The sequence below is a fragment of the Bufo bufo genome, chromosome 5, assembly GCF_905171765.1.
Source record: "Bufo bufo chromosome 5, aBufBuf1.1, whole genome shotgun sequence".
NCBI lineage: Eukaryota > Metazoa > Chordata > Amphibia > Anura > Bufonidae > Bufo > Bufo bufo.
This window is the reverse complement of record NC_053393.1, coordinates 249,541,941-249,568,256: the sequence shown is the minus strand read 5'-3', so window position 1 is coordinate 249,568,256 and position 26,316 is coordinate 249,541,941. Positions and strand designations below refer to the sequence as shown.

At 42.9% G+C, this 26,316-nt stretch overlaps 1 protein-coding gene across 2 annotated transcripts in view; it reads right to left on the bottom strand.

Annotated features, from left to right (window-relative positions):
• The window catches only part of LOC121002046 (aromatic-L-amino-acid decarboxylase-like), a 320,554-nt gene that overhangs the window by 232,539 nt on the left and 61,699 nt on the right, over nt 1-26,316 (bottom strand). Inside the window, exons 1-4 of one of the 2 annotated variants that reach the window (XM_040433346.1) lie at nt 25,672-25,760; nt 10,969-11,206; nt 4,946-5,059; nt 4,593-4,712 (exon numbers count right to left, since the gene is read on the bottom strand). In XM_040433346.1, coding sequence (XP_040289280.1) covers nt 4,593-4,712; nt 4,946-5,059; nt 10,969-11,169 — 435 coding nt within the window. In that variant the 5' untranslated portion in view covers nt 11,170-11,206; nt 25,672-25,760. Of the gene's footprint in view, nt 1-4,592; nt 4,713-4,945; nt 5,060-10,968; nt 11,207-25,671; nt 25,761-26,316 lie in introns of those variants that run through there. The other variant, XM_040433347.1, reaches the window with a different exon arrangement.

Genomic DNA, 26,316 nt, shown 5'->3' with positions numbered 1-26,316 from the left:
GTCCGGGAAGGTTTTAGACTGGGTCTCAGCTCTCTCTCTCTCTCTCTCTCTCTCTCTCTATATATATATATATATATATATACACACACACATATATTATATATACATATATAAGTTTTTAGCCATAATATATTTACATATATTATATTTAGAATATATAATATATTATAATATAAGTAAATATATTATGGCTAAAAACATCAGTAGTAGTTTCCCACATATTACTCATTCATATATATCAGAAGTATGATTATATATCTTATTCATTTTTTATTTTTTTTGTAATTATACATTTATTTTGTGCCATACAATTTTTACAATTACTAAAATATATATAAATTTAAATCTCTATTTCTGAAAAGTTTCTGCTAGGATTTAAACTCCCAACATTGTACATTAGAGGCAAGGATGTTAACCACTACACTATACAGCTACATGTTAACCTGCACAGAAATATAAAATAAGTCTTCTGCTGAATAGGAATACTCACTATATCAGAAACTACTATGAGGTTTTTCTGGCACAGTTTAGCATTCAGCTTTATAGCTGAGTGGATAAGGTCCTTGCCTCTAATGTACAATGTTGGGAGTTCAAATCCTGGCAGAAACTTTCCAGAAATTATATTTAAATACACTGGGGTGTCCCCAAGCACTGTCTCCATATATGGATATAGCTATATATGGAGTCAGAGCAGGTACTCCTAAGCCGAACTAGAGTCCCGACACCCTATCATCTTCAGAGCTGGGAGTGCCTGGGGTTCTCCCATTGACTTTTATTGTGCTCTGTAGAACACCCGAGCATCACAAAGTGTTCTACTCGAGCACTTTGGTGCTCGCCCAACACTAGACAGCAGCCGACATGCAAAAAAATAATAATAATTGCAGGTTAGATCTGGAGAAAAAAAACAAAAAACTTTTTGGTGTATGTGCCCTAAGTAAGCCAAAACCAGGAGTGGGTCCAAAACATAGAACAGATGAAAATCTTTCCATTATATTTCTCTGTAGGTTCCATCCCTAGTTATGAAGGAATTTGTGTAAAATATTGCCCAAAAACAAAGCTATCCTTCAAATTAAGCACGATAACCACAGACTGAAATTGGAAACAAAACCGCTTTTTACATATTTACCTTTCTAATAAATTCTGTGCTGCAGTGGGAATAGAAAACGGAGAGCATTGTCTCTGCGGATATTAGTATTAGCTTTATCAAGCACTGACATCATCTCCGTGATAATCTAATGTCTACTGACGACAGCATAAGAGGATTTGACATATTTAATGAAAGACTATTATCATGACTCCTCACAACATCTAGGACAAAACAGCTGTTAATGTTACTGCAAGCAACCCATTGATAAATCCCTGAAACAGCCCAAATAGTCTTTGCATGTTCATGTTTTTTTATGTTTGCTTTGCCTATGCTGCTTTAAAAGATAACCTGTTAATAGCAACATTACAAATTGAATGATAATTATTTGAAAGGTGCCATCTTGTGTGTGCCTATTATATAGATAGATAAGGCTCGGTTCAGTGTAAGCCCCCCATGGAAGATTAAGCATATGGTGGCATATGTAGTCAGTAGGCTCCTATTTCGAACAAAGAAACATGCTTTATTTTGCTATGTGTAGAAATGCATTATCTACTATACTTTGTACAATGATATAGAGTGCCAACGTATACCAATCCAATAAAACGCCAAACTGGCAACTTAGATTTTAGATGGCTGAAAAGGTGGCTTTAGACTATTTTCTGCCTGTTTGGACACAGAATTGCATAATGTGCACTGTAGCCGCTGAAAAGCCTCTTTACGGCTCTTGCACACGACAGTTGTTATTTTGCGGTCCATTTTTGAAGGATCCGTTGTGCCGTATCTGAGGTTTTTTTGAAGTCCTCTTCCGTTCAGTTATTCCACAAAACATAACCGTATGGTTTCTGTATGCGATCCGTTTTTTGCGGATCGGAAACAGTAACTTAATAATCACCAAACACATGAGCAATATGGGCTGGGCATAGCATTTCTACAGTATGGATCCGCAAAATACGGATGACATACGGATGTGTTCCGTGTGCGTTCTGTATTTTTTGCGGACCTATTGACTTGAATGGGGCCTCGGACCATGATTTGCCGACAATAGGACATGCACTACTTTTTTGCAGAACGTAAATACGGAAACAGAATGCACACGGAGTACCTTTCATTGTTTTAGAGGACCCATTGAAGTGAATGGTTCCGTATATGGTCGCAAAAAAAAAAACACAGAACGGAAGCAGAAAGAAAATAAGTTCGTGTGCATGAGCCCTTAACGAAAGGGAGGCAACTAAATAGGCTTCTACCCACAAATTTGTTCTATTTTTTCTGTGGCATTTCTTTCTTAAAGGGGTTGTCTTTTATATTAATGACCTAATCTCGAGATAGCTCCCAGCCCCAGCACTCCTGCCAATATGATATTGATGACCTGTCCTGAGGATAAGAGCTCATTTAGATGGCCGTATGCTGTCCGTAAAAATGCTTATATGTTATCTTGCGGATTAGATGCAGACCTGTTAATTTTCTACGGGGCCCTTTTCTTCCTTTATACAGCTGCGCAAAACATAAAACACCTCCTATACGTGTCAGTGAAAATCAGGATGTGGCCCCATTGAAGTCTACGGGTCCGCAAAAATGCGGAATGCAATCCGTTTTTTTGTGACATGCTGAACTGTCAGCTAAAAAATGGATCCGCATTTTTGCGGACAGCATACGGCCATCTGAATGAGCCCTTAGTCATCAATATAATAAGGGGACATCGCTTTTAACACCGGTGAAACGTGTTTTTCAGCCATTTTTCCATGTATAGAAGGAGTATGGAGAAATAACCCAACTCGCATGTTGCAGTGACTGCAACCTCAGAATTGCAAACATCCAGTGTTGGATTCAGCAACTTGCGAGTCACACTGACCCCATCCAGTTCAATGTCTGCACTGCTACACAGATCTCTGGTCTTGGGCAGTGGTTGAAGCTAAAATGGATTTAGTTTTGGGCTCCAGATAATACAAGACATGACATTCCGGATTCACTGACATTGATGTGCACCATGTTTTTTGTAATACATGGTTGGCTATGAGGAGACATACTGTAATTGTCCAGTATAGTTTTCTTTCCTTTTCTAAGGTGTTGTTCTCATGGCACTATGGATAAATGAACTGCTCCGTTTGATGACACTTCAAAAAGATTTTGCATTACCAATAAATTTCAGTATTTCAAAGGAATGAAAGAGTTAATTGCAGTTGCTATGGTAAAGACAGCAGCTGTAAAATGTTCGCTTCCATGGAGTGCTTTTTCATCTCATTTCAAGTGCTGCCTCAGACACCGCGCTGATAATGATGCCTCAGAAAGATGCAGGTTTTCAAATGCAATTACATGGCAATTTTCACAGGCAATAGTTTACCAACAGAGCAATTACAGCTCGGCTCAGTAATCTGCTTTTAGCCTTTTCCAGTCACAGCGGTTGGGATTTTCTCCCTCTTGTAACTTCAGCGGAGATAGAAAATCAATAATATAAAATGGTTTACAACACATAACATCACTCTGAAGACACGCTTGTTTTCCTAAATGTCAGTTATTCCGGTGTCAGACATTTACTGATAATCAGTCTAGCAAATAAAAGGTTTGTTTTTATTGGAAATTCAATTACATTAAAATCCGACTATTAGTACTGATATTCACAATTTTTTGCATATCTCTTGCAGATTCGGTCGCAAATTGGATTTGCGGCCGAATTTGAGTTTTCCCGGCTCACACACAAAAAAATAAATAAAAAACAAGGGTGGCAGGGAAGGGGACGGCCTGTCTCATTTATCATTTTCTACGCCTATTTTAGGCCTAGAAAATGATCTAAATCTCTGCCAGCAAGGGAGCTGGCGTAGATTTAGGCCGGCAGTGGATGTGCTGCCGCCCAGGAGTTAAGCTAGTACCACAGACTGAAACAAAAATATCAGGTTTAGGTAGGTTAGTGTACCGCACAAGCGTACTTGCTCAGTGTCCGTGCAGCAGACTACAAATTGCGGTCTGTAATGCATGGGCACTGGCCGTGTGCACTCTGCTTCTGGATGTGGGCCCATTGACTTGAATGGGTCCACAATCCACAACATACGGCCAAAGATAGGACATGTTCTATCTTTTTGTTGTGTGGAGGCACGGACCCGAAAGCCCACAGAAGCTCTTTGATCCGTGCCGCAACATTGGTGAAGTTCTATCTTCGGTCGAATCTGGTGGATGTGGACCCATTCAAATCAATGGGTCTGCATCCGTGATACAGAATGCACAAGGCCAGTGCCCATTTATTGCAGACTGGCCATTTACAGCTTATACACCTTGAAAGTGCAGATTTTTTTTTTTATTCCCGCTATAGCAGTGCCATTTTTTTCACAGGTGATTTTTCATACACTCCCCTATAATGCCTTAAAACACAATTTATACAGATATAAAGAGAGAAAAAAACCCCACTAAAAATGCTCTAAAAAAATAAAACCAACATTAAAAAGAAACCCACAAGACCAGATTCATAAGTGAAGGGGGCCTAAAGGTCCCAATTGTTACAAAGGTAGGGTCTTACCTGAATTACTCCTCCTCCTTCACCATTCGTGCCAGCTAGAAACTGTTCTGGCAAACCAATTGCCTTTGCCAACCAGTCTAACATTACCGTTTCAAGCTCTGTGCATGCTGGACTTGCAGCCTTGACATGATTAGAAATAAACAAAATAATTAGAAAAATAGTAGAATAGATCTCTTAAATTTTAAATAGGGTAAAAAGAATATAGCATCATCTGTCCAGGAACACCCACTCTTCCAAATTTCTACTGAGATCTGCTTAGATGCTTATCTCACATCACATGCCCTCTGCATCTTGTTTTAATAGCTATGGATACAAAGCATATTTATGTTAATGAGAGCAGTCGGCAAACTCACCCAAGAAAAGCCAATGCATCCTAATGCCCCGCACAACATGTCAGCCAGCATTGCTGGGTATGATGATGCAGTTGGAAAGTACGCAAAAAAATATGGGCTGTGCCAGTGAGTAACCTGAAATAAAATGTTGAAATAGAAACGAGGTGAATATGCACAGACAAAGAAAACCCAAAACACTAATGTAATTACATGCTGGAAAAAACTAAACTCCCCCCCCCCACACACACACAACATCTATATATAATCTATATTTTATTACTTACTAATTAGAAATAAGTTAAAGTTTATACATTTTTAACTAACTTTATAAAGGGCGATTTCATGCAATTTTTTATGTTTTTGGTGTTTAAAGCAGCAGTTAGTGGTTTAGGAGTTTTTTCAAAATGTAGCATGCTCTAGGAATACCGCTTTTCCAGTAGACTTTTCTTTAGAACTTGAAAAATCCCAGAATAAACTGATGTTTAGGGTCCTTTCACACAGGCAAGTTTTCTGTCCGAATGCGATGCATGTAGCAAATGCATTGCATCCAGACTGAATCCTGACCCATTTCAATGGTTCTGTATACAAGGGCGTTGTTTTTTACACATCTCCGCGTTCAGGGAAAAAAAAAATGCATGTTGTATATTATGTGTTTTACACAGCTCTGCCTCCATACAAGTTAATAGGGCTTGCTGGAAAAACAGAAGGCATCCAGATAACATGCATTTCTCACTGATAGTTGCTAGGAGTTGTAGTGTTGCTTGGAGATGTGTAGCAATTTGTTTTGAGTGAGCATGCTCGGCCGAACTGCTGTTCGGCTCGAGCATCGCTATGCTCGGCACTTAGGAGTGCTCAGCCGAATACTGCGGGTGCTCGAGTACAGTTTAATACAATGAAAGTCAATGGAAGACCCGAGCATCAAAGGCATATAGCCTTTGTGTCGTTGTCTATTGTATGTGGTAGATAATAGGAGTCCAAGACGTGTCCAGCTATCCTCTTAATGCTGTTTCCAAATCATTTTGATGGGGTTTCCATCAATTTCTAACTTTTTTTGTGAACCAGACACCATCTTCTCTTCCGAGCAGGGGGGGCCTGGGGCTCTCCCATTGACTTCCATTGTGCTCGGTAGAGAACATGAACATACCGATGTGTTCGGCCAGAGCACCCGAACACTTTGGTGCTCGATCAACACTAGTAGTTATTCCGAGCAGGGGGTGCCTGGGGTTCTCCCATTGACTTCCATTGTGCTCGGGTGCTCGGTAGAGCATACCGATGTGTTCGGCCAGAGCACCCGAGCACTTTGGTGCTCGATCAACACTAGTAGTTATTCTTCACACGTGTGGAAAAAAAAAACACATGCAACACAATTGCAGAAAAAAACCCACAAACTGATTGATATTGTGTGCAAATCCATCAGTTTTTCCCTGAACAGATCCTGACACAATCCGTGTCGCTCATCTGACAGAGGCCTTAGGAGTCCTTCACACAAATTAGTTTTAATGTTTCTTTGCTGGTAAAAAAAAAAAAGCATTTCTTTTTCCTTTTACAGGTAGAGTTGAGCGGACACCTGGATGTTCGGGTTCGACGAGTTCGGCCGAACTTGAAAAAAAAGTTCGGGTTCGGGACCCGAACTTGACCCCAAACCCGAACCCCATTGAAGTCAATGGGGACCCGAACTTTTGGGCACTAAAATGGCTCTAAAATAGTCCTGGAAAGGGCTAGAAGGCTGCAAAAGGCATCAAAATGTGCTTAAGAGCATGGCAACTGTTCTGCAAACAAATAGGGAAATGACTTAAAATAACATAAAATACAGAAAAATTAAAAATAACAATCTGGATCTAGGAGTAGGAGGTTGAGGAGGCGGTGGATGGGTGGATGTGGCGGTGTACGTTGATGTGGCGGTGTAGGTGGATGCGGCGGTGAAGGTGGACGCGGCGGTGAAGGAGGAATAGGAAGCCAACACTGATTTGTGTTATTTTTTATTTTGAGTCCTACGCTGTTGGCTCCATCTCACCACTGCCTCTTCCTCCGAACTCTGAAAGTCAGTGGCACGACCTTCATTCCATGTGGGGTCTAGGACCTCATCGTCCCCTGCATCGTCTTCCACCCAGTCCTCCTCCCTGACCTCCTTTTCGGTCTGCACACTGCAGAAAGACGCAGCAGTTGGCACCTGTGTTTCGTCATCATCAGAGACGTGCTGAGGTGGTATTCCCATGTCCTCATCAGGAAACATAAGTGGTTGTGCGTCAGTGCATTCTATGTCTTCCACCCCTGGGGATGGGCTAGGTGGATGCCCTTGGGAAACCCTGCCAGCAGAGTCTTCAAACAGCATAAGAGACTGCTGCATGACTTGAGGCTTAGACAGGCTCCCCGATATGCACGGGGGTGATGTGATAGACTGATGGGCATGGGTTTCAGGCGCCACCTGTGCGCTTTCTGCAGAAGACTGGGTGGGAGATAATGTGAACGTGCTGGATCCACTCTCGGCCACCCAATTGACTAGCGCCTGTACTTACAACCAAATATCACTGTAGATACTGGCGGCTACTGGGACCTGAGGTAGTAGGTTCAGTAGGACGTGTAGCTGTGGCAGAACGGCCACGTCCTCTCCCTGCACCAGAGGCTCCACAAACACCACCACCACGACCATGACCGCGTCCCTTATTAGATGTTTGCCTCATAGTTAACGTTCACCAAGCAAAGTAAAAAGTGGTTAAGTCTGTTAAAAATAATTAACCGCCAATAAAAACCCTGATGTAGGGTATTGCACTCTATATTGAACTCTATATGACAGCGGTATTTGTGGCCTAAAGTTCACAGTCACTTATGCACGTCTAATCGCAGATGTGCACTATATCAGAGTTTTTTTTTAACCCCAGTAAGCAAAAAAAGTATTTCTGGCCAAAATGTGGCACTCACTTATGCACGTGAAATCCCAGATGTGCAGTATATCAGAGGCTTTTTTCACCCCAGTAAGCACAAAGCCGTATTTCTGGCCTAAATGTGACAATCACTTATGCACGTGTAATCCCAGATGTGCAGTATATCAGAGGGTTTTTTCACCCCAGTATGCCAAAGCTGTATTTCTGGCCTAAATGTGACAATCACTTATGCACGTGTAATCCCAGATGTGCAGTATATCAGAGTGTTTTTTCACCCCAGTATTGCAAAGCCGTATTTCTTGCCTAAATGTGACAATCACTTATGCACGTGTAATACCAGATGTGCAGTATATCAGAGGGTTTTTTCACCCCAGTATACCAAAGCCGTATTTCTGGCTTTAATGTGACAATCACTTATGCACGTGTAATCCCAGATGTGAGTATATCAGAGGCTTTTTTCACCCCAGTATGCCAAAGCCGTATTTCTGGCCTAAATGTGACAATCACTTATGCACGTGTAATCCCAGATGTGCAGTATATAAGAGGATTTTTTCACCCCAGTATACCAAAGCCGTATTTCTGGCCTAAATGTGACACTCATTAATGCACGTCTAATCCCAGATGTGCACTATATGAAACAGATGTATTTTTTTCACCCCACTAAACAAAAAGCTGTATTTCTGGCCTAAATGTGACAATCACTTATGCACGTCTAATCCCAGATGTGCACTATATGAAACAGATGTATTTTTTTTCACCCCAGTAAGCAAAAAGCTGTATTTCTGGACTTGCAGACATGCAGATAGCCTGTGCTGGTGCACTATCGTTTCATAAAATGGCTGCCGATTATGTATTGATATTGACTAACTGAAGAAAAAAAAGTTCGTTTTCAGTAGTAGTTGGCTTAGGGCAGGCACCCACAAAACACATTTGCTGTAGATCGCTGAGTAAAGAAGCAGTTCTGAATCTTCATAAGATTTCTCCCTGATCTCTCCCTCACAGCAGCTGCAGCCTCTCCCTACACTAATCTGAGCAGAGTGACGGGCGGCGCTACGTGACTCCAGCTTAAATAGAGGCTGGGTCACATGCTGCAGTTGGCCAATCACAGCCATGCCAATAGTAGGCATGGCTGTGATGGCCTTTTGGGGCAAGTAGTATGACGCTTGTTGATTGGCTGCTTTGCAGCCTTTCAAAAAGCGCCATAAAAATCGCCGAACACCGAACCCAAACTTTTACGTAAATGTTCGGGTTCGGGTCCGGGTGCCGAAAACCCTAAAGTTCGGTACGAACCCGAACTTTACAGTTCGGGTTCGCTCAACTCTAGTTACAGGTGGTTGTTTTGTGGCTAATGAGCAGCAGCACTTGTATGCACTTTCCATTACTGTAGTCTGTCCTGTCCATCCTCTCTGTACTTTATGTCTCCTTATGAACTCCATTCCTACAGATATTCAGCTGAAGCTCATATTAAACTGTATTCAGGCTCATAATCCCTGACAGGTAGAGCAGAGAGGAGGATGAGGCAGCTCTTTATCTCAGTGATGTGAAGTAACTTGGCCTCCTGTGTGATTAGGACAGGTTTTGTGTGTACTAATAGGACAGTTGCCATTTTATTTCTCCTATGATTGATCCCTAGACAAAATGAGCCGTTTAAATAATGAAAGGTATTTGGGAATATATTTATACTAAAGTAATATTTCTAATCAATTATATGATCTGCATGTGGTCTCACATTAGTCAAGGGTATAGCAGACTTTTGGAGACATAGGGTAGAGTGAGACACCAAGACAAATCTCGCCTTTTTTACTTTAAAAATCTTGCTTATAATCTTGCACCTATGACCAATAAATCTAATAGGCAAACCGCAAAATGCGGTGTTCCCCAAATGTGGGCAACGCCTTTCTGACCTTTAGCATGGACTGTGGAAGTGTCCTAGTTTGTCATCATATTAGACTGAAGTAAAGAATATTGTAAATAGATCCAGTTTATTCCATAGTAAACTGGGATGCAGAAAGTTCTATTTTATACAGTGCAGATGGGGAAACAAAAAGGTAACAAACCATTTATAAATCACTGCGAAAGGTGCACCACAATGATATGCAACTGACAACACTGGCTAATCCCTCAAACTGATGTTAAGAACTGAGATTTTAGCCAATGTATTCCTGTCAGGAACACATCGGAGCCCTTTTGCACCACCGTCAAGGTATCTCAGCGTGGCATGGGTTCCCACCACTAGACTACCTACAGTGTGTGAACATGGTCTGAGAGGTGCTAATATACAATTTACAGCTAAGCTCCCACATACCTCCATAGTGAGATCACTCAGGTAGTGGGAGGGATAAGGCTGTAAGCCCCACCTATAACAGGCCATGTGACACAGGCATATCATTGTGGTGCACCTTTCGCAGTGATTTATGCATTTTTTATATTTGCATCCACATATTATCCCATCTTGTGTAGGATGCCATTGTGGTGCATGTGGTCCGCTGCAGACATCCTCCATTGTATGCATTTTTGCTGTGGATTGCAGTTAGCAACGGATCACATGCACAGATATTGATCCCCCGGTTATAAACACGCCACAGTGTTTGGAGTTTTTGAGCATTTCCTCCCATTTAGGCCACTTTATTTCAGTTATTTTTTTTAACAAACCATTTACCTTCAATAATACATATCATAATTATGACAGGCAGAAAAATGCCTGATTGCAGAGTGGTTATCACCACGCATTCACACGAAAAAAAAAAAACTGAAGAGGTCAAACACAAGGAGAAACAGGCTAGGAGATTCTTTGGTAACTGGAGACTGTTTATGTCACATTACTGTGATGATAGAGCGGGATCAAGTGATCCACCCATTCACTCTCACTAGATGGTATTTGCAAAAGGCTTTGAGAGGTACTTTGGGGAATCTAGAGCTTCCTTAGAGGGTTATCTTTCAGTTCGTGTGTCACAGGGAGAGGGATTATACATTGGTAATTATTTTATACAGCACTGAAAACATTGTTATTGATCATTTTTGATACCGTGTAACAGTTTGTAAAAAAGAACAAAAAAACTCAATATTTAAGTATTTTCAGTAAAATTTTATTTTATTAATTCCCAGAGGACCCCTGCAAGTTTAATATCTGTTATTAGTGATCTTTATACATGTAACTCTTACCCCAGGCATGATAACTCTCTCAACATCTTTCATGATATCTTCATATGTCTCTCCTTCTTCCGGAGCTGAATCTGGAATCATGGGTCGTAAGTATCCAGGTTCCACAGAAGGATAAACTTGCCTTAATTCTATCTGTTCAAGGTAATTTGTAATGTAGTCCACCATATCCTTTCCTCTGTTTCTGAATTCTTCAGAATTCATGTTAGCGTATATTTTTTTTTGGAGGTAGGTATAGGACCTGAAAAGTTAATCATTCGATATATTATTTGTAGCTATAGTTATTGCCGTTTAGAAATTATTTTTACAAAAATCACAAATTAAGCTATTAAAATGAAAGGGGTTGTCCAGCAGCAGAAAGACATATTTTACTTTTTATGTTTTTAATGTTAAATCATTGAATTTACTAATAGTATTTTAATTTGTGTGGATCATCCCATTTCAGACTTCCCCCATGGTCCAGGCAGCTGAATATCTGTGTTCGTTTCCAACACAGGCGGTGTTGGTGATGTGCTTGAAGGGGCTGGCTGCCTGGCTTATTTCAGGCATATGACCATATGTATTATGCACAAAAAAACAAAAAACGAATGACATCTGTTTTCTTTGCAGATCCATTGTAACGATGCCTGTCCTTGTTCACAAAGTGGACGAGAATAGGACATGTTCTATTTTTTTGGGAAGCGGACATATGGAATGTACACAGTCTTTTCCGTTTTTGCAGCGCCATTGAAATTAATGGTTTCACATAGGGGCGGCAATAAAAACAAAAACAAAAAACGTAATGAACACAGACAAAAAAATAAGTTTGTGAGCATGAGCCCGAAGCCAGTCCTCTTCTCTGTGTTTACATCAGTCATGATGGAGAAGGGGACAGGCTGTCAGAACAAATGCAGATGTGCAGCTGCTGGAACTAGGAGTAGGTGGAGTCTGAAATAGGACGAGCCACACAGATTTAAACCATAAAGTATATTAGTAAATTTAATGATTTTACATTTCATAAGCAATAAAACATTTTTTGCCAATAGACAACCCCTTTAAATGTGTTATTTGATGCCCCTTGAGAAATTAAAAGCTATCAGCATTTAAAACAATACTAATGATGTTACTCTATATTATTTAATGATATTAAATGTTATAATATTTATAAAAAAATTCTAATGAAAAAATACTGTACATCATTGTTAAATATGAGAACAAAGATTTGCACATCACTTTGTCACACAAAAAAAACATATCACATAAAACATGGAATGTAAAAAGGATAAGTCCTTTGTGATCAGTGGTTGTTAACCCTTTAAGGACCCAGCCATTTTTTACCTTAATTATCCAGGCCATTCTGAGATTGTATCCTCGTCACATATTGTACTTCATGACAGTGGTAAAATGGAGTCAAAATTTCATTTTTATTTATAAAAAATACCAAATATACAAAAAAAAAAAAAAATTAGCAAATTTCAATTTCTCTACTCTTATAATGGATAGTAATACCTCAAAAAATGGTTATTACTTTACTTTCCCCATATGTCTACTTCATGTTTGGATCATTTTTAAAATGACATTTTATTTTTTTGGGACGTTAGAAGGCTTAGAAGTTTAGAAGCAAACCCCAATTTTTTCAGGACCAGTTCAGTTATGAAGTCACTTTCTGAGGCTTACATATTAGAAACCACCCATAAATCACCCTATTTTAGAAACGACACCCCTCAAGCTATTAAAAACTGATTTTACAAACTTTGTTAACCTTTAGGTGCCCAACGAGAATTAAATGAAAATGGGGATGAAATTTCAAAATTTCACTTTTTTTTAGCAGATTTTAAATTTTAATCTATTTTTTCCTGCAACACATTAAGGGTTAACAGCCAAACAAAACTCAAAATCTATTACCCTGCTTCTGGAGTTTACAGAAACACCCCATGTGTGCTCAAATACTGATGTATGGGCGCACAGCATGCTTCAGAGTGGAAGGAGCACCATATGGCTTTTCGAGAGCGGATTTAGCTGGAATGGTAATTGGGTGCTTTGCCGCATATGAAGACACCCTGAGGTGGCCCTACAGTGGAAACCCCCAAAAAGTGACCCCATTCCAAAAATTACACCCCTCAAGGAATATTTCAAGATGTGTAGTGAGAACCTTGACCTCAAAAGGTAATTCATGGAATTGGATATGAAAATGAAAAATTTTAAAGAAATTCCAGAAAAATTGAATTTAGGTCCATATTTTTCACTTTCACAAGGGGGAACTGGAGAAAATGCACCCCCTAATTTATTGCCCATTTTCTCCTGATTACAGCAATACCCCATATGTGTTTGTATACTGCTATATGGGCGTACCACAGGGGTCAGAAGGAAAGGCGCACCAAATGGCTTCTGGAAAGCAGATTTCACCGGAATAATTGACAGGCGCCATCTTGCAATTGAACACACCCTGAGGTACCCCTAGAGTGGAAACCCCCAAAAAGTGCCCCCATTCCAGAAACTAAACCCCTCAAGGAATATTTCAAGTGTGTGTAGTGAGCACTTTGACTCATCAGGCGATTCACAGAATTAAGAAACGTTTGGCTGTGAAAATGAAAAATAATTTTTTTTTCCAGAAAAAGTTGCTTTACACCCACATTTTTCACTTTCACAAGGGGAAACAGGACAAAATGCACCATCACATTTTGTTTCCCATTTCCCCCATAATACGCGAACACCCCATATGTGCTCAAAAAATGATGTATGGACGCATGGCAGGGCTCTAGAGTTAAACAGCTAAATATGTTTTTTGCAAGCCTGAATAAACAGACATGGATTTTAGCTGCCATGGTGCATTAAATAAATTCCTGAGGTCCCCAGAAATTAAAAACCCCAAGAAGTGACCCCAATTCGGAAAGAACACCCCCGTACGAACATTTTAAGTGGTAGAAAGGGTACTTTTCAGCAAACAGGTATCTCACTGAAGACAGAAACACTTGTGAAAGGATTTCGAAGCACACATTTGTTAAAAAATAAAAATAAAATCACTAGCAGACCCCAATTTTTTTCCACCAGGGGCTAAAGGAGAAAATGCACCCCAGAATGTGTTCCCCATTTTCTCCCCATTCAGGAAACACCCCATATGTGCGTGTAGCCTGCTATATGGGCGCACAGCAGGCAAACTGCAAAATATGAATTTTGCTGACAGGACTGAATTGACAGACATGGATTTTAGCTGCCATGTCGCATTAAATAAATTCCTGAGGTCCCCAGAAATGAAAAACCCCAACAAGTGACCCCATTTCTTAAAAAGCACCCCCGTATGAACATTGTAAGGGGTGAAAAGGGCACTTTTGGCCTAACAGTTGTCTCACAGAAGACAGAAAAACTTGTGACAGCATTTCAAAGCACACATTTGTAAAAATGAAAAATTACTAGCAGACCCCAATTTTTCACTTTCACAAGGGGTTAAAGGAGAAAATGCACCCCAGTATATGTTCCCCATTTTGGTCCCCTTTTTGCAAACACCCCATATGTTCTTGTAGCCTGCTGTATGGGCGCACAACAGGGCTCTAGAAGCAAAGTGCAAAATATGGTTTTTACAGGCCTGAATAAACAGACATGGATTTTAGCTGACATGTCGCATTTAAAACATTCCTGAGGTCCCCAGAAATTAAAAAACCCAAAAAGTGACCCTATTTCAGAAACAGCACCCCCGTACGGACATTTTAAGGGGTGGAAAGGGCACTTTTGACATAACAGTTGTCTCACAGAAAAGAATATGTAGTGGTTGTTGGAAAGTGGATATGCAAGCGAGGTGGACTAAATCAGAGATAAAGTTGAAATATTACAGGGAGTATAAAGGATGGAATTAAATCAATACTCCATGGATGAGTGGTATATTCTGAAACACTTTTTTCAGGGCAGGTTTCGCAGTGGTAAATGGAGTCTTTCCTTATCCCCCTTATGGAACACACCCTGCTTCTTTTTTGGGTCCTTGCTGTCTGGGGGACTTGACCTGGAAAATGTTGCCCTGGTACAACACAGGCACCGTAACTTCCTGAAGTACTGGCACCCTTCCAGGCCTGGGTTTGAAATATTAGGGTCTTGATAGCCACCTTTTAGAACTGAAGGAAAGTTCCTCTGTGGCCTGCAGAATGAAATAGCATATACGCATTGCACATTGCCATCTGCACGGCCAGCTTTTTGTACCACACTTTCGTTTTTCGTGTGGCACTGTAGGGATTCAGAAGTTGATCTGAAAGATCCACCCCTCCCATGTGCCTGTTATAGGTCAGGATACAGACTGGTTTGGGGACAGTGGTAGTGGTACCTCGTACAGGAACAGGAGAACTGGTAGTAGTGTGAATGTTGGTCAGTACAAGGACGTCCCTCTTGTCCTTGTACTTAACCACCAGCATGTTATTCGGGAGGAGAGCCCTACTTTCACCCATTCTCAGTGGTTGCCCTACCAGGGATTTAGGGAGGCCTCTTTGATTTTTGTGTACTGTGCCGCAAGCCACAGTACCTCTGGCAGTTAGGGACCTGAATAGGGATATGCTGGTATAATAGTTATCCACATAGAGGTGGTAACCTTTATCCAGCAGTGGGTACAGTAAGTCCCACACAATCTTCCCACTAACTCCTAGGATGGGTGGGTATTCTGGGGGTTCTATAAGGGAATCTTTTCCTTCATAAACACAGAACTTGTGGGTGAGAGCTACTCTCACAAAGTTTGTATAACTTTATGCCATACCTTGCCCGTTTGCTAGGCAGGTACTGGTAGAATATAATCCTCCCTTTGAACAGAAATAGGGACTCATCTACACATACATTTTTATCGGGGTTGTACACTTCACCATACTTTGTGCTGAAGTGGCCAATGACAGGCCTAACTTTGAACAGACGGTCAAATGTTGGGTCGTTTTGGGGTGGGCATTGTGCATTGTCATTGTAGTGTAGGAATTTCCGAATTGACTCAAATCGTTTCTGGGTCATGGTCTAACTGTAAATTGGAGTCTGGTAGAAAATGTCCGAACTCCAATATTGTCTAACGTTTGGCTTCTTTACTACGCCCATATGCAGCACAAGTCCCCAAAATGTCGTCATCTCTGCTGCACTTACTGGGGTCCAACCTTGGGGTCTAGCGTATGGCGTTGTGGGGTTCTGGAAAATAAATTGTTGGGCGTACAAGTTGGTTTGGGCCACCATTAAATTTACTAAATCTTCAGAGAAGAAGATTTAGAAAAAATCTACTTCAGTGAAGCCTGCAAACTCAGGAATTTGGGGCTGATAATTGTCGAGGGGAGGGGTCCATGTGGGCTAACTCTGGGGGGCTGCCTCCTCTGCTACCCTGGGGCGCCTTCTAGAGGGTCCCTCATCAGCGGATGAGGATGATGATGGGGTAGAGGAAAGTGTCATCCTCTTCTCCCTCATTGGCAGACTCCGTATCGGAGGCAAGAATCTTCAGCTGAGTATACTCATTGGGATGAATGGGATATTTTTATTTTATTGGGGTGTGACGTGTGAAATGTGTAAACCTTTATTTATTGTCAGGGGTGTATGTACTGTTTTCACACGTGAAGGGGCTTGTAATAAATTTGAAGTTAAGAAAATTAAATATAGAAGAAAAGTTGTAAAAAAAAAAAAAAGTCTTTGCAGCACAAAAAAACTTGCAGTGCAAACTGAGCAGACGCGATCAGTAACAGACACTACTGATCGGTGCTCAGTGGTTGCAAAATGCATGTATGCAGATGGTGCGTTCGTGCAAAAACCTAAACTGACACTAACTGAAACTTATATATATCTCTAACTACAGTTCTTTTTTCACACCCAAAAAATTAAAAAACCCTCAAAAATGTGCAGATGCTACTAAGGACACTACTGATCAATGCTCTGCAGCAAGTTTCTCTCTCTCTCTCTCTCTCTCTCTCAAAGTGGTGCAGAGCAAGCCACAAGCAGCACAAGTCCCAGCAAGCAGCACAAGTCCCAACAAGCCACAAGCAGCACAGAAAGGCACAAAACCTCTCTGCATGCAGTCACCAGCTAGAATGGCTGCATGCAGAGAAGTTCTGCCTCTTCCTGTGCAGCTATAGCACTGCCATTGGCTGGAATGTTATTCCAGCTAATCGCAGTGCTGGCAGGGGACCCAAAACACTGGTGTCCCCTGCCTGACCTAGGAAAAGACCGGTGCTGACCAGTTCAGCACCTGCCATCTCCCGGCCCACCCCGATGACAGCTTCCTGCGCTGCGATGTGACTGACACATCGATCGGCCAATCGCATCAGCTGTAGGGGGGGCGGTGCAGCACCATGTTGTCATTACCCAGCATGGCTGCCTGCTGGTAAGAGCCAGCATGGTGACACAATTCCCCCCCCCCCCCCCCCCCCCGATCCTCCCCCAGAACCCCGTGGACCTTCCGCTGGTCCTTAAGTTACTTTCGGCTGTACCGTACATGTACAGCGGAGGTCCTTAAGGGGTTAATGAATGGGTTAATGAATGGGGAACAACAAGGTAGTGGACATAATACCGTCTCCCAGTGGCTTGGGAGCCTTGATATCAACACTCATAGTATTTACACCATTAGGCCTCATGCATGGACGGGCAACATCCGTGCGGCGGCGGGGACAGATCGAGACCCATTTAACTTGAATGGGTCTGTGATCCGTCCGCACCGTAAAAAAATAGAAGTTAATGGGTCTGCATCCGTGATGCAGGGTTTATGCCGTGTGCATGAGGCCTTATTGTGGCATAAAAACAAACCAAAAAAGCTAATTTTGGCTCATGCCATATTTGCAACTTTTCAGAAGTGGCGAAAAAAGGAGGTGGCACATTTATCTCCATTCACACCATATTTCAGCCATTAATTAAGACAGAAATCTATGGCAACCTCAAAGTCTGTTGCACAGCCAACGGGAGGATGCGCCAAATTTATGACAGCCGTGTGCCTCTGCATAAATTTGGCGCAACCTCCAGTTGCTCAGGGGGAAGCAAGACTGGTGATAAAAATGCTGATTTTGTTCAATGTCCTTACAAAATGTACAAAATACACTACCTGCCTCTCAAAGCAGCAACTCTCAGCATCAAACTCATTCATATAACCAAAGAGGACATTTATTAAAGGGGTTCTGCAGTTTGTTTAAACTGATGATCTATCCTCTGGATAGATCATCAGCTACTGATTAGCAGGGGTCCGACACCCGGGACCCCTGCCGATCAGCTGTTTGAGAAGGCAGCTGCGCTCCAGGAGCGTCGCGGCCTTCTCACTGTTTACCGCAGGCCCAGTGACGTCACGACTAGCATCAACTGGCCTGGACGGGGCTAAGCTCTGTTCACTTGAATGGAGCTTAGCCCCGCCCAAGCCAGTTGACACTAGTCGTGACATCACTGGGCCTGTGGTAAACAGTGAGAAGGCTGTGGAGCGCCGCTGCCTTCTTAAACAGCTGATCGGCAGGGGTCCCGGGTGTCAGATCCCCGCCGATCAGATGCTGATGATCTATCCAGAAGATAGATCACCCTCGCTAAAGCGCTAAAATTATGCATAGGTGCAAGCCTCTACACAAGCTTGGCACTTTGTCCAGCAGGCCATGTAACAGTCTTAACTCTACATTCGCTCCCATGCTGGCATAGAAAGTGATGACCCAGGCCTAATGATCCATCTGTTTCCCCACTAACACCATGCCCCTTTTTCTCATCACTCTGGAAAAGTGTCATAAGTAGGGAAAAGTCACAGATTTTACCTCAAAAATGGTGTGCAACAATATTTGACTTTAATACACAACAGTGTCATATGAGTTACTAATATCCCCAGGGGCATAACGATCACAGTTGTAGACTGTACGACTACGCCCCATCAGAGCACTCATCTCCTCTGCATCAGGTGCGTTCCAGCCCAGTTAGTCAGGCTCCACCCACCCATTTAGTTTGTGAAAAAAAATTCTAGGAGGGCTGCTCCAGGGCCTGATAGATGCTGGAGTGAATGTGAAATGATTGCTCGGTGCCCAGCATGAAGTACAGTGACAGTGCCAAGCCCAATTACAGGTGAATGGAGACTGTGGCCAGTGAAAGGACACAACTGGGGCCCAGGATAGGCATATTAGTGTGTGTGTGTGGGAGGGATATTATAACCAGAGAACAGGGGGTGTAACGATCACAGTCACAGAGGTTGCTACCAGGCACAGTGGGGGGGTTGGGGGGGCCCTGATCCAAAGTTTGCCCCAGGGCCCATAGAACTCTAGTTTTACATAAAAATATAAAAAAGAGCATGGATCGCACATCTCCATGCTATGCAATGATCTATTATTTCTTCTCAGTGTAAAGCATCATGCACACGGACGTTGTTGTGGTCTGCATCCGAGCCGCATTTTTTGCTTCATTGATTTCAATGGGGTTCGGGGGGAAAGTTCGGGTCAAGTTCGGGTCCCGAACCCAAACTTTTTTTTCAAGTTCGGCCGAACTGCATATTGCAAATTGTGACCAAATTCAAGTGAACTATTAGTTAGACCTCAGATATACCTCTCAGAGAGATCATAAAGTGCTTAAATAACTTAAAGGGATTCTGTCACCTCATTTTACCCTATAGAGTTGCGGACATGCACGGCTAGATTGCTTTTATTGAGTGTAAAAAATGATTATATATATATATATATATGTAAATGAGCCTGGTAAGGAGCCCAAGGGGCTGTACTAATCGTTCTGGAGCCCATCCACGCCCCCCTGTGAAGGAGCCCAGCACCGCCTGTATCCATGAATCTCCTCCTTGCTCAGAAAGTCAGATTGCCGTAATCTCGCGATGCGCGAGCTCGCGCATGAGCAGTTCCTTCCCTGAGGCTGATGCCAGCACAGGGAAGGAACACTATGCCGACACTGCGCATGCACGACGTCGCGGATCGCCAGATTACGGCGATCTGACTTTCTGAGCAAGGAGGAGATTCTTGGATACAGGCGGTGCTGGGCTCCTTCACAGGGGGGCGTGGCTGGGCTCCAGAACGGCTAGTATGGCCCCTTGGGATCCTTACCAGGCGGATTTACATATACAGTGCTGCCCATAATTATTCATACCTCTGCCAATTTTTGACTTAAAGTTACTTTTATGCAACCAGCAAGTTATTTTTTGACGGGAAATGACATAGGTGTCTCCCAAAAGACAATAAGACCATGCACAAGAGGCATTATTGTGGGAAAAAAAACATTTCTCAGCTTTTATTTACATTTGAGCAAAAAGTGTCCAGTCCGAAATTATTCATACCCTTCTCAATAATCAATAGAAAAGCCTTTATTGGCTATTACAGCAATCAAACGCTTCCTATAATTGCAGACTAGGTTTTTGCATGTCTCCACAGGCATTTTTGCCCAATCATCTTTAGCAATGAGCTCCAAATCTTTCAGGTTGGAGGGTCTTCTTGCCATCACCCTGATCTTTAGCTCCCTCCACAGATTCTCAATTGGATTCAAGTCTGGACTCTGGCTGGGCCACTCCAAAACGTTAATGTTGTTGTCTGCTAACCATTTCTTCACCACTTTTGCTGTTTGTTTTGGGTCATTGACATGCTGAAATGTCCACTGGTGCCCAAGGCCAAGTTTCTCTGCAGACTGCCTGATGTTGTCGTTGAGAATCCTCATGTATTGCTATTTATTCATGGTGCCGGTTCCCTGGTCCATTGGCTGAAAAACACACCCAAAGCATTAGGTTCCCACCACCATGTTTGACAGTGGTGATGGTGTTCTTTGGGTTGAAGGCTTCTCCTTTTTAACGCCAAATTAAGGAAACATCATTGTAACCAAACAATTCAATTTTTGTTTCATCTGACCATAACACAGAAGACTTCTTCTTTGTCCAGATGAGCTTTTGCAATGGCCAAGCAAGCTTTTGTGTGCCTTATCTGGAGAAGTAGAACCCAGCAGTGTGCAGTGTCCGTTGTATTGTCTGCTTAGAGACATTGCCACCAGCAGAGCCCAGTGTAACGGGGAGCCAAAGGCGCACTCGGTCTCCCATCAGCCGCAGACCTGCTGCTTAGCTTCGGGAGCGAGGATCTGTGTTTGGCCTCGTTCCAAGGGCAGCCTTGCTAGCTGGGAGGCTCCCTGCTCCTAGGTCTGCCTTGAGCGCCGAGTTGATCACTCGGTGCTCGACTTGTTTGTCTGCCGGTCATGTGACGCTGGCCACGTCACATGACCCTCACTCCCCACTATAAATACATGCGGCCTGCTGGCTACAGGTTGCCTGCGATTTTCGTCCTATAGACTGTGTACTTTATTGTTATTAAGCTACTTCTTGAATTGAACCTCGATCCGCCTCTTGACACCTCTTCTGCCTGCTCCCTGTACCTTGACGCTACCTCTCGGATTTTGACCTCGGCTTGTTTACGGATTTGTCTTTGCCTCTTCCCTTGTTCTGACGTGACCTCCTCGACTGACCTCGGCTAGTTGACCCGCCTCGCCTTCCGTTTTTTGTTCTACCTCTTGTCCGCTTATTGTAACTTCTCAGTGGCTGTCCTATTCCCTGCTGTCTCTTTCTCTCTGCTTGCACTTAGTAGGTTAGGGACTGTCGCCTAGTTGCGTTCCGTCACCTAGGGCGGGTGGTGCATGTAGGCAGGGACAGGGAACCGGGTGGCTGCTCAGGGGGTGGACCTCCTCTCTATCTTGATTCCCGTGACTCTACCCGTGACAGAATCACAGGCCCAAATTGACCCTATACAGAGCCTCACCGAACATGTGCAGGGTCTTGCTCAAATAGTACAGGAACTTGGGGAGAGACTACAAGTTCAGGAGCCTGTCCGAACTCCCCCTATTCTTGCTCCCGCCACCGATCGGTTTTCGGGTGCCCGCCGAAGTTTTTTAGCTTTCAAGGAAAGCTGTAAACTTTATTTTCGACTACGACCCCACTCCTCCGGCCCTGACCCACAGAGGGTTGGTATTATCATTCAGTAAGGTTCAGGCTATCCAAGACTGGGTAAGACCATCCTCCTTAAAGGCACTCCAACGTTTTTTAGGATTCGCCAATTTTTACCGTACATTCATAAAGAATTTTTCTGTTATTGCCAAACCCAGAAATTACGATATTGGAAACCGCGAGTTACTGGCCATTAAATGGGCATTTGAGCAGTGGAGGCATTTTTTAGAAGGGGCAAGACACCGTATTACTATTCTCACTGATCCAAACGCCTTAATCCTAGACAAGTCAGATGGGCCCTGTTTTTTACTCGTTTTAACTTTTCTGTTACTTTTAGACCAGGAAGTAAAAATGTTAAGGCAGATGCCTTGTCCCGGAGTTTTAATGCCGTCCAACCTCCTGATACCCCCCCCCCCCCGGAACCCATCTTGCCAACAAACATCTTTGTGGCAGCAGTTTCTGCGGATCTTTCCTCTGACATTCAACAGGCTCAGCAACTTGCTCCTCCACAAACACCCGCAGATAAGTTGTTTGTTCCTGAATGCTTTCGTGTTCAATTATTGGGTGAATGTCATGACTCTGTGCTCTGTGGCCATCCAGGTATTGCTGCCACTAAGGAATTGCTGCTGAGGTCTTTCTGGTGGCCCACTTTGTCTAAAGATGTACGGTCTTATGTTTTAGCTTGCGATGTTTGTGCCCGGTCTAAGACCCCAAGAACACATCCCGCTGGTGAACTACAACCACTACCCATTCCCTGTAAGCCATGGTCTCACATCTCCATGGATTTTATTTCTGATCTGCCCCTCTCTGAGGGGAAGTCAGTGGTGTGGGTAGTGGTTGACCGTTTTAGCAAGATCGTGCACTTTGTTCCTTTAAGTAAGCTCCCTGATGCAAAGACCTTAGCATCCTTGCTCATTGAACATGTGGTATGTCTGCATGGTGTCCCTGAGAATATTGTCTCTGATAGAGGCGTTCAGTTTGTTTCTAGCTTTTGGAGGGCTTTTTGTAGAAGATGCGACATCTCTTTGTCCTTTTCGTCTGCTTTTCATCCACAGACCAATGGGCAGACGGAACGGTTAAATCAGGCAGTGGAGCTTTTTCTAAGGTGCTATGTATCGCATAATCAACTCCTATGGGTGAGATACCTCCCGTTGGCGGAATTCGCCATTAACAATCGGGTTAATTCTTCCACGGGGGTGTCTACTTTTTTTTGTAACAGTGGTTTACATCCTCGCTTTAGTTCTAATCCCTCTGTATTCTCACTCAACCCGCAGGCAGATTCTTTTACCTCTAGACTGTGCACAGTCTGGGCACAGGTTCAATCAAACCTGGAAAAGGCCCAGGAAACCCAGTGTAAACACGCCAATATGAGACGTTCCAAGGGGGTAAATTTTGTACTCGGCGATAAGGTGTGGTTGTCAACTAAAAATCTTGCTTTGAAACAATGTTCTAAGAAATTCTGGTGCAAGTAGGCAGGGACAGGGGACCAGGTGGCAGCTCAGGGGGTGATCTTTTGGGAGACACCTATGGCAATTCCCGTCGAAAAAATTTGCTGGTTGAATAAAAGTAACTTTGAGTCAAAATTTGCCAGGGGTATGAATAATTATGGACAGCACTGTATATAAAATCATTTTTACACTCAATAAAACCACTCAGAGATATGGGACAGGTATATTGCGGACATGCTAGCGGCGATCTAGCCGTGCATGTCCGCAACTCTATAGGGTAAAAAGAGGTGACAGAAGTGAGAGTACAGATACTCCAGAGAGAAATATATCCACCATTTTATGTTGAATGACAAGATTGAACAGTTGAACCACCATCTTATGCATACTGCCATTTTGTGATATCTTTTCAACACGTGTTATGTACATGGACTATTTGCTGCGGAGGTGGCAGTGTTATATATGAAGAAAAGTTGAAGTTAATAAATAAGTTATTTCAAGCATTTGGTGTGCTCTTTAAACCTACTGTTTCCACAGAACGGCGCTAGAGGAAGTACAGAGTAATAGACAGTCTGGTTAGACTAAAATGTCAGAGATATCATAATTCTTCTAATGCCACAGCGCAAAAGGCACTTCATCGTTTTGGCCTGCCACACACTCTACCCTTCTGACTATGCGATTGATAGCTTCATTTGGGTTTGGCTGAGCTGGTGTGAGATCCTCTCTGGTGTTCCTGTTCTTTCGTCTCTACAGAAGTTAAGTGTCATGTTTGTATTTGTTATATTCCCTGTTGTTGTATCTGGGCCTGAGACAGAGACTTCCATTTGTCCATCTGGGGAGGAATGGGTTGTCTCTGGTCCTATACTTATTCCAGGGCCTTATAGGCAAATCAGGGCCTAGGTATCCTGCTTATGAATATTCCTACCTTTAAGTTCTATTCATATTGATAGTTAGTCAGGGCCCAGATTAGGGTTGTCTAGGAGGTGACCTGTTTCTTCCCTAGTTTCCAGGCCAAGTTACTGTTCCCCTTCCCTCCTGTGTTCAGTGTGGAGTTTCCCCGCCCCCCCCCCCCACAATGATCGTGACAATATCTTGGCATATCTACTGTGAAGGGGGCACACATCTTGGCATATCAACTGTGAGGAGGCACATATTTTGGGATATCTACTGTGAAGGGGGCACATATCTTGGCATATGTACTGTGAGGGGGGCACATATCTTGACATATCTATTGTGAGGGGGCACGTATTTTCGGATATCTACTGTGAAGGGGGCACATATCTTGGCATATGTACTTTGAGGGGGCACATATCTTGGCATATCTACTGTGAGAGGGGCACATATCTTGGCATATCCACTGTGAGGGGGGCACATATCTTGGCATATCTACTGTGAGGGGGCACATATCTTGGCATATCTACTGTGAGGGGGCACATATCTTGGCATATCTACTGTAAGGGGGCACATATCTTGGCATATCAACTGTGAGGGGGCACATATCTTGGCATATCAACTGTGAGGAAGCACATATTTTGGGATATCTACTGTGAAGGGGGCACATATCTTGGCATATCTACTGTGAGGGGGGCACATATCTTGGCATATCTACTGTGAGGGGGCACATATCTTGGCATATCTACCGTGAGGGGGCACATATCTTGGCATATCTATGGCACTGATTCACATATATCCACTCTGTAACATGCTCTGTGTAAAGTATTTAATCTATAATACAAGCAGTTTCATTGCTGTAGGCGCCGTGCAAAATGCCACAATTGGGCCCCCTGAGACGTTATCACCCAATGGCCCACATGAACCTGGAGCAGGTGTGGCAGGCGCAGCACTATGAAGTGCCTTTTGCACTGTGGCATTTAAAGAATTTTGGTATCTCTGACTTTTAGTCTAACCAGACTGTCTATTACTTTGTAATTCCTCTAGCGCAGTTCTATGGAAACAGTAGGTTTAAAGAGCACACCAAATGCTTCAAATAACTTCTTTATTAACTTTAACTTTTCTTCATATATAACACTGCCGCCTCTGCAGCAGATAGTCCATGTACACTTGCATTGTAAGTCAGGACGGATCCGTTTGGCTCCGCACGGCCAGGCAGACACCAAAACGATTTTTCATGTCTGTGGATCCAACAAAAATCAAGGAAGACCCACGGACCAAAAAACGGTCACGGATCACGGAACAACGGAAATCCGTTTTGCGGACCGCAAAAAAATACGTCCGTGTGCATGAGGCCTAAAGTTGCAAAAAAGACAGCATTCAGGATTCAAATTGTTGCTGCTTACAACACATGCTGCAATGTGTGCCACTAGAAAATTGTGTTAGCGTCTAGAGGTCTTATTTCTTAAACATGCAACACATTTTCCTTACATGTTCCCTACATGTTATAAAGTGGAGACCACATACCTTGGTTTTCAACACATGCAGCTCCGTCTGTGCAACCAAAATAAAAATTCACGCCTTTCAGCTTTCTTTCCAGCGTGTGTTACCTATAACTAAAGTGAACTTTGTTTTCTTAGATGGAATTTGCTCTCTCTACGGCTGGCATAATTTACTGAATCACATTTCCAGAAGGCATTTTCCTTAGTTCACATTCATGCCTCTGTTTACTGCATACTACAACAAACAGGGACATGAAAAGTGACTCCAAGTAATGGGAACAAAATTCTATGGGGATTCATTATTTTTTAAATATGCACTGCTTGTCCAAAAAAAATGTCGCCACCTGGATTTAACTAAGCAAATAGTTATGAGCCTCCTATTCAATAATTACTGCATGGGCGATTATCTCTCAGCTGGCAATAAGTTATTTAACCCCAACTGGTGCAATGAGTTGCTTCTCATTTCTTAAACAACCATGTCAAAAGACACATCTCGTGGTCGTGGAAAAGATGTTAGTCTGTTTGAGAAGGGTCAAATCATTGGCATGCATCAGGCAGAGAAAACATCTAAGGCCTCTTTCACATGAGCGTGTCCGGATAAGGTCTGGATGCGTTGCGGCAAACCCGCGCGAGTAGGTAGCCAATTGCAGTAAGTTTTGACTGCGATTGC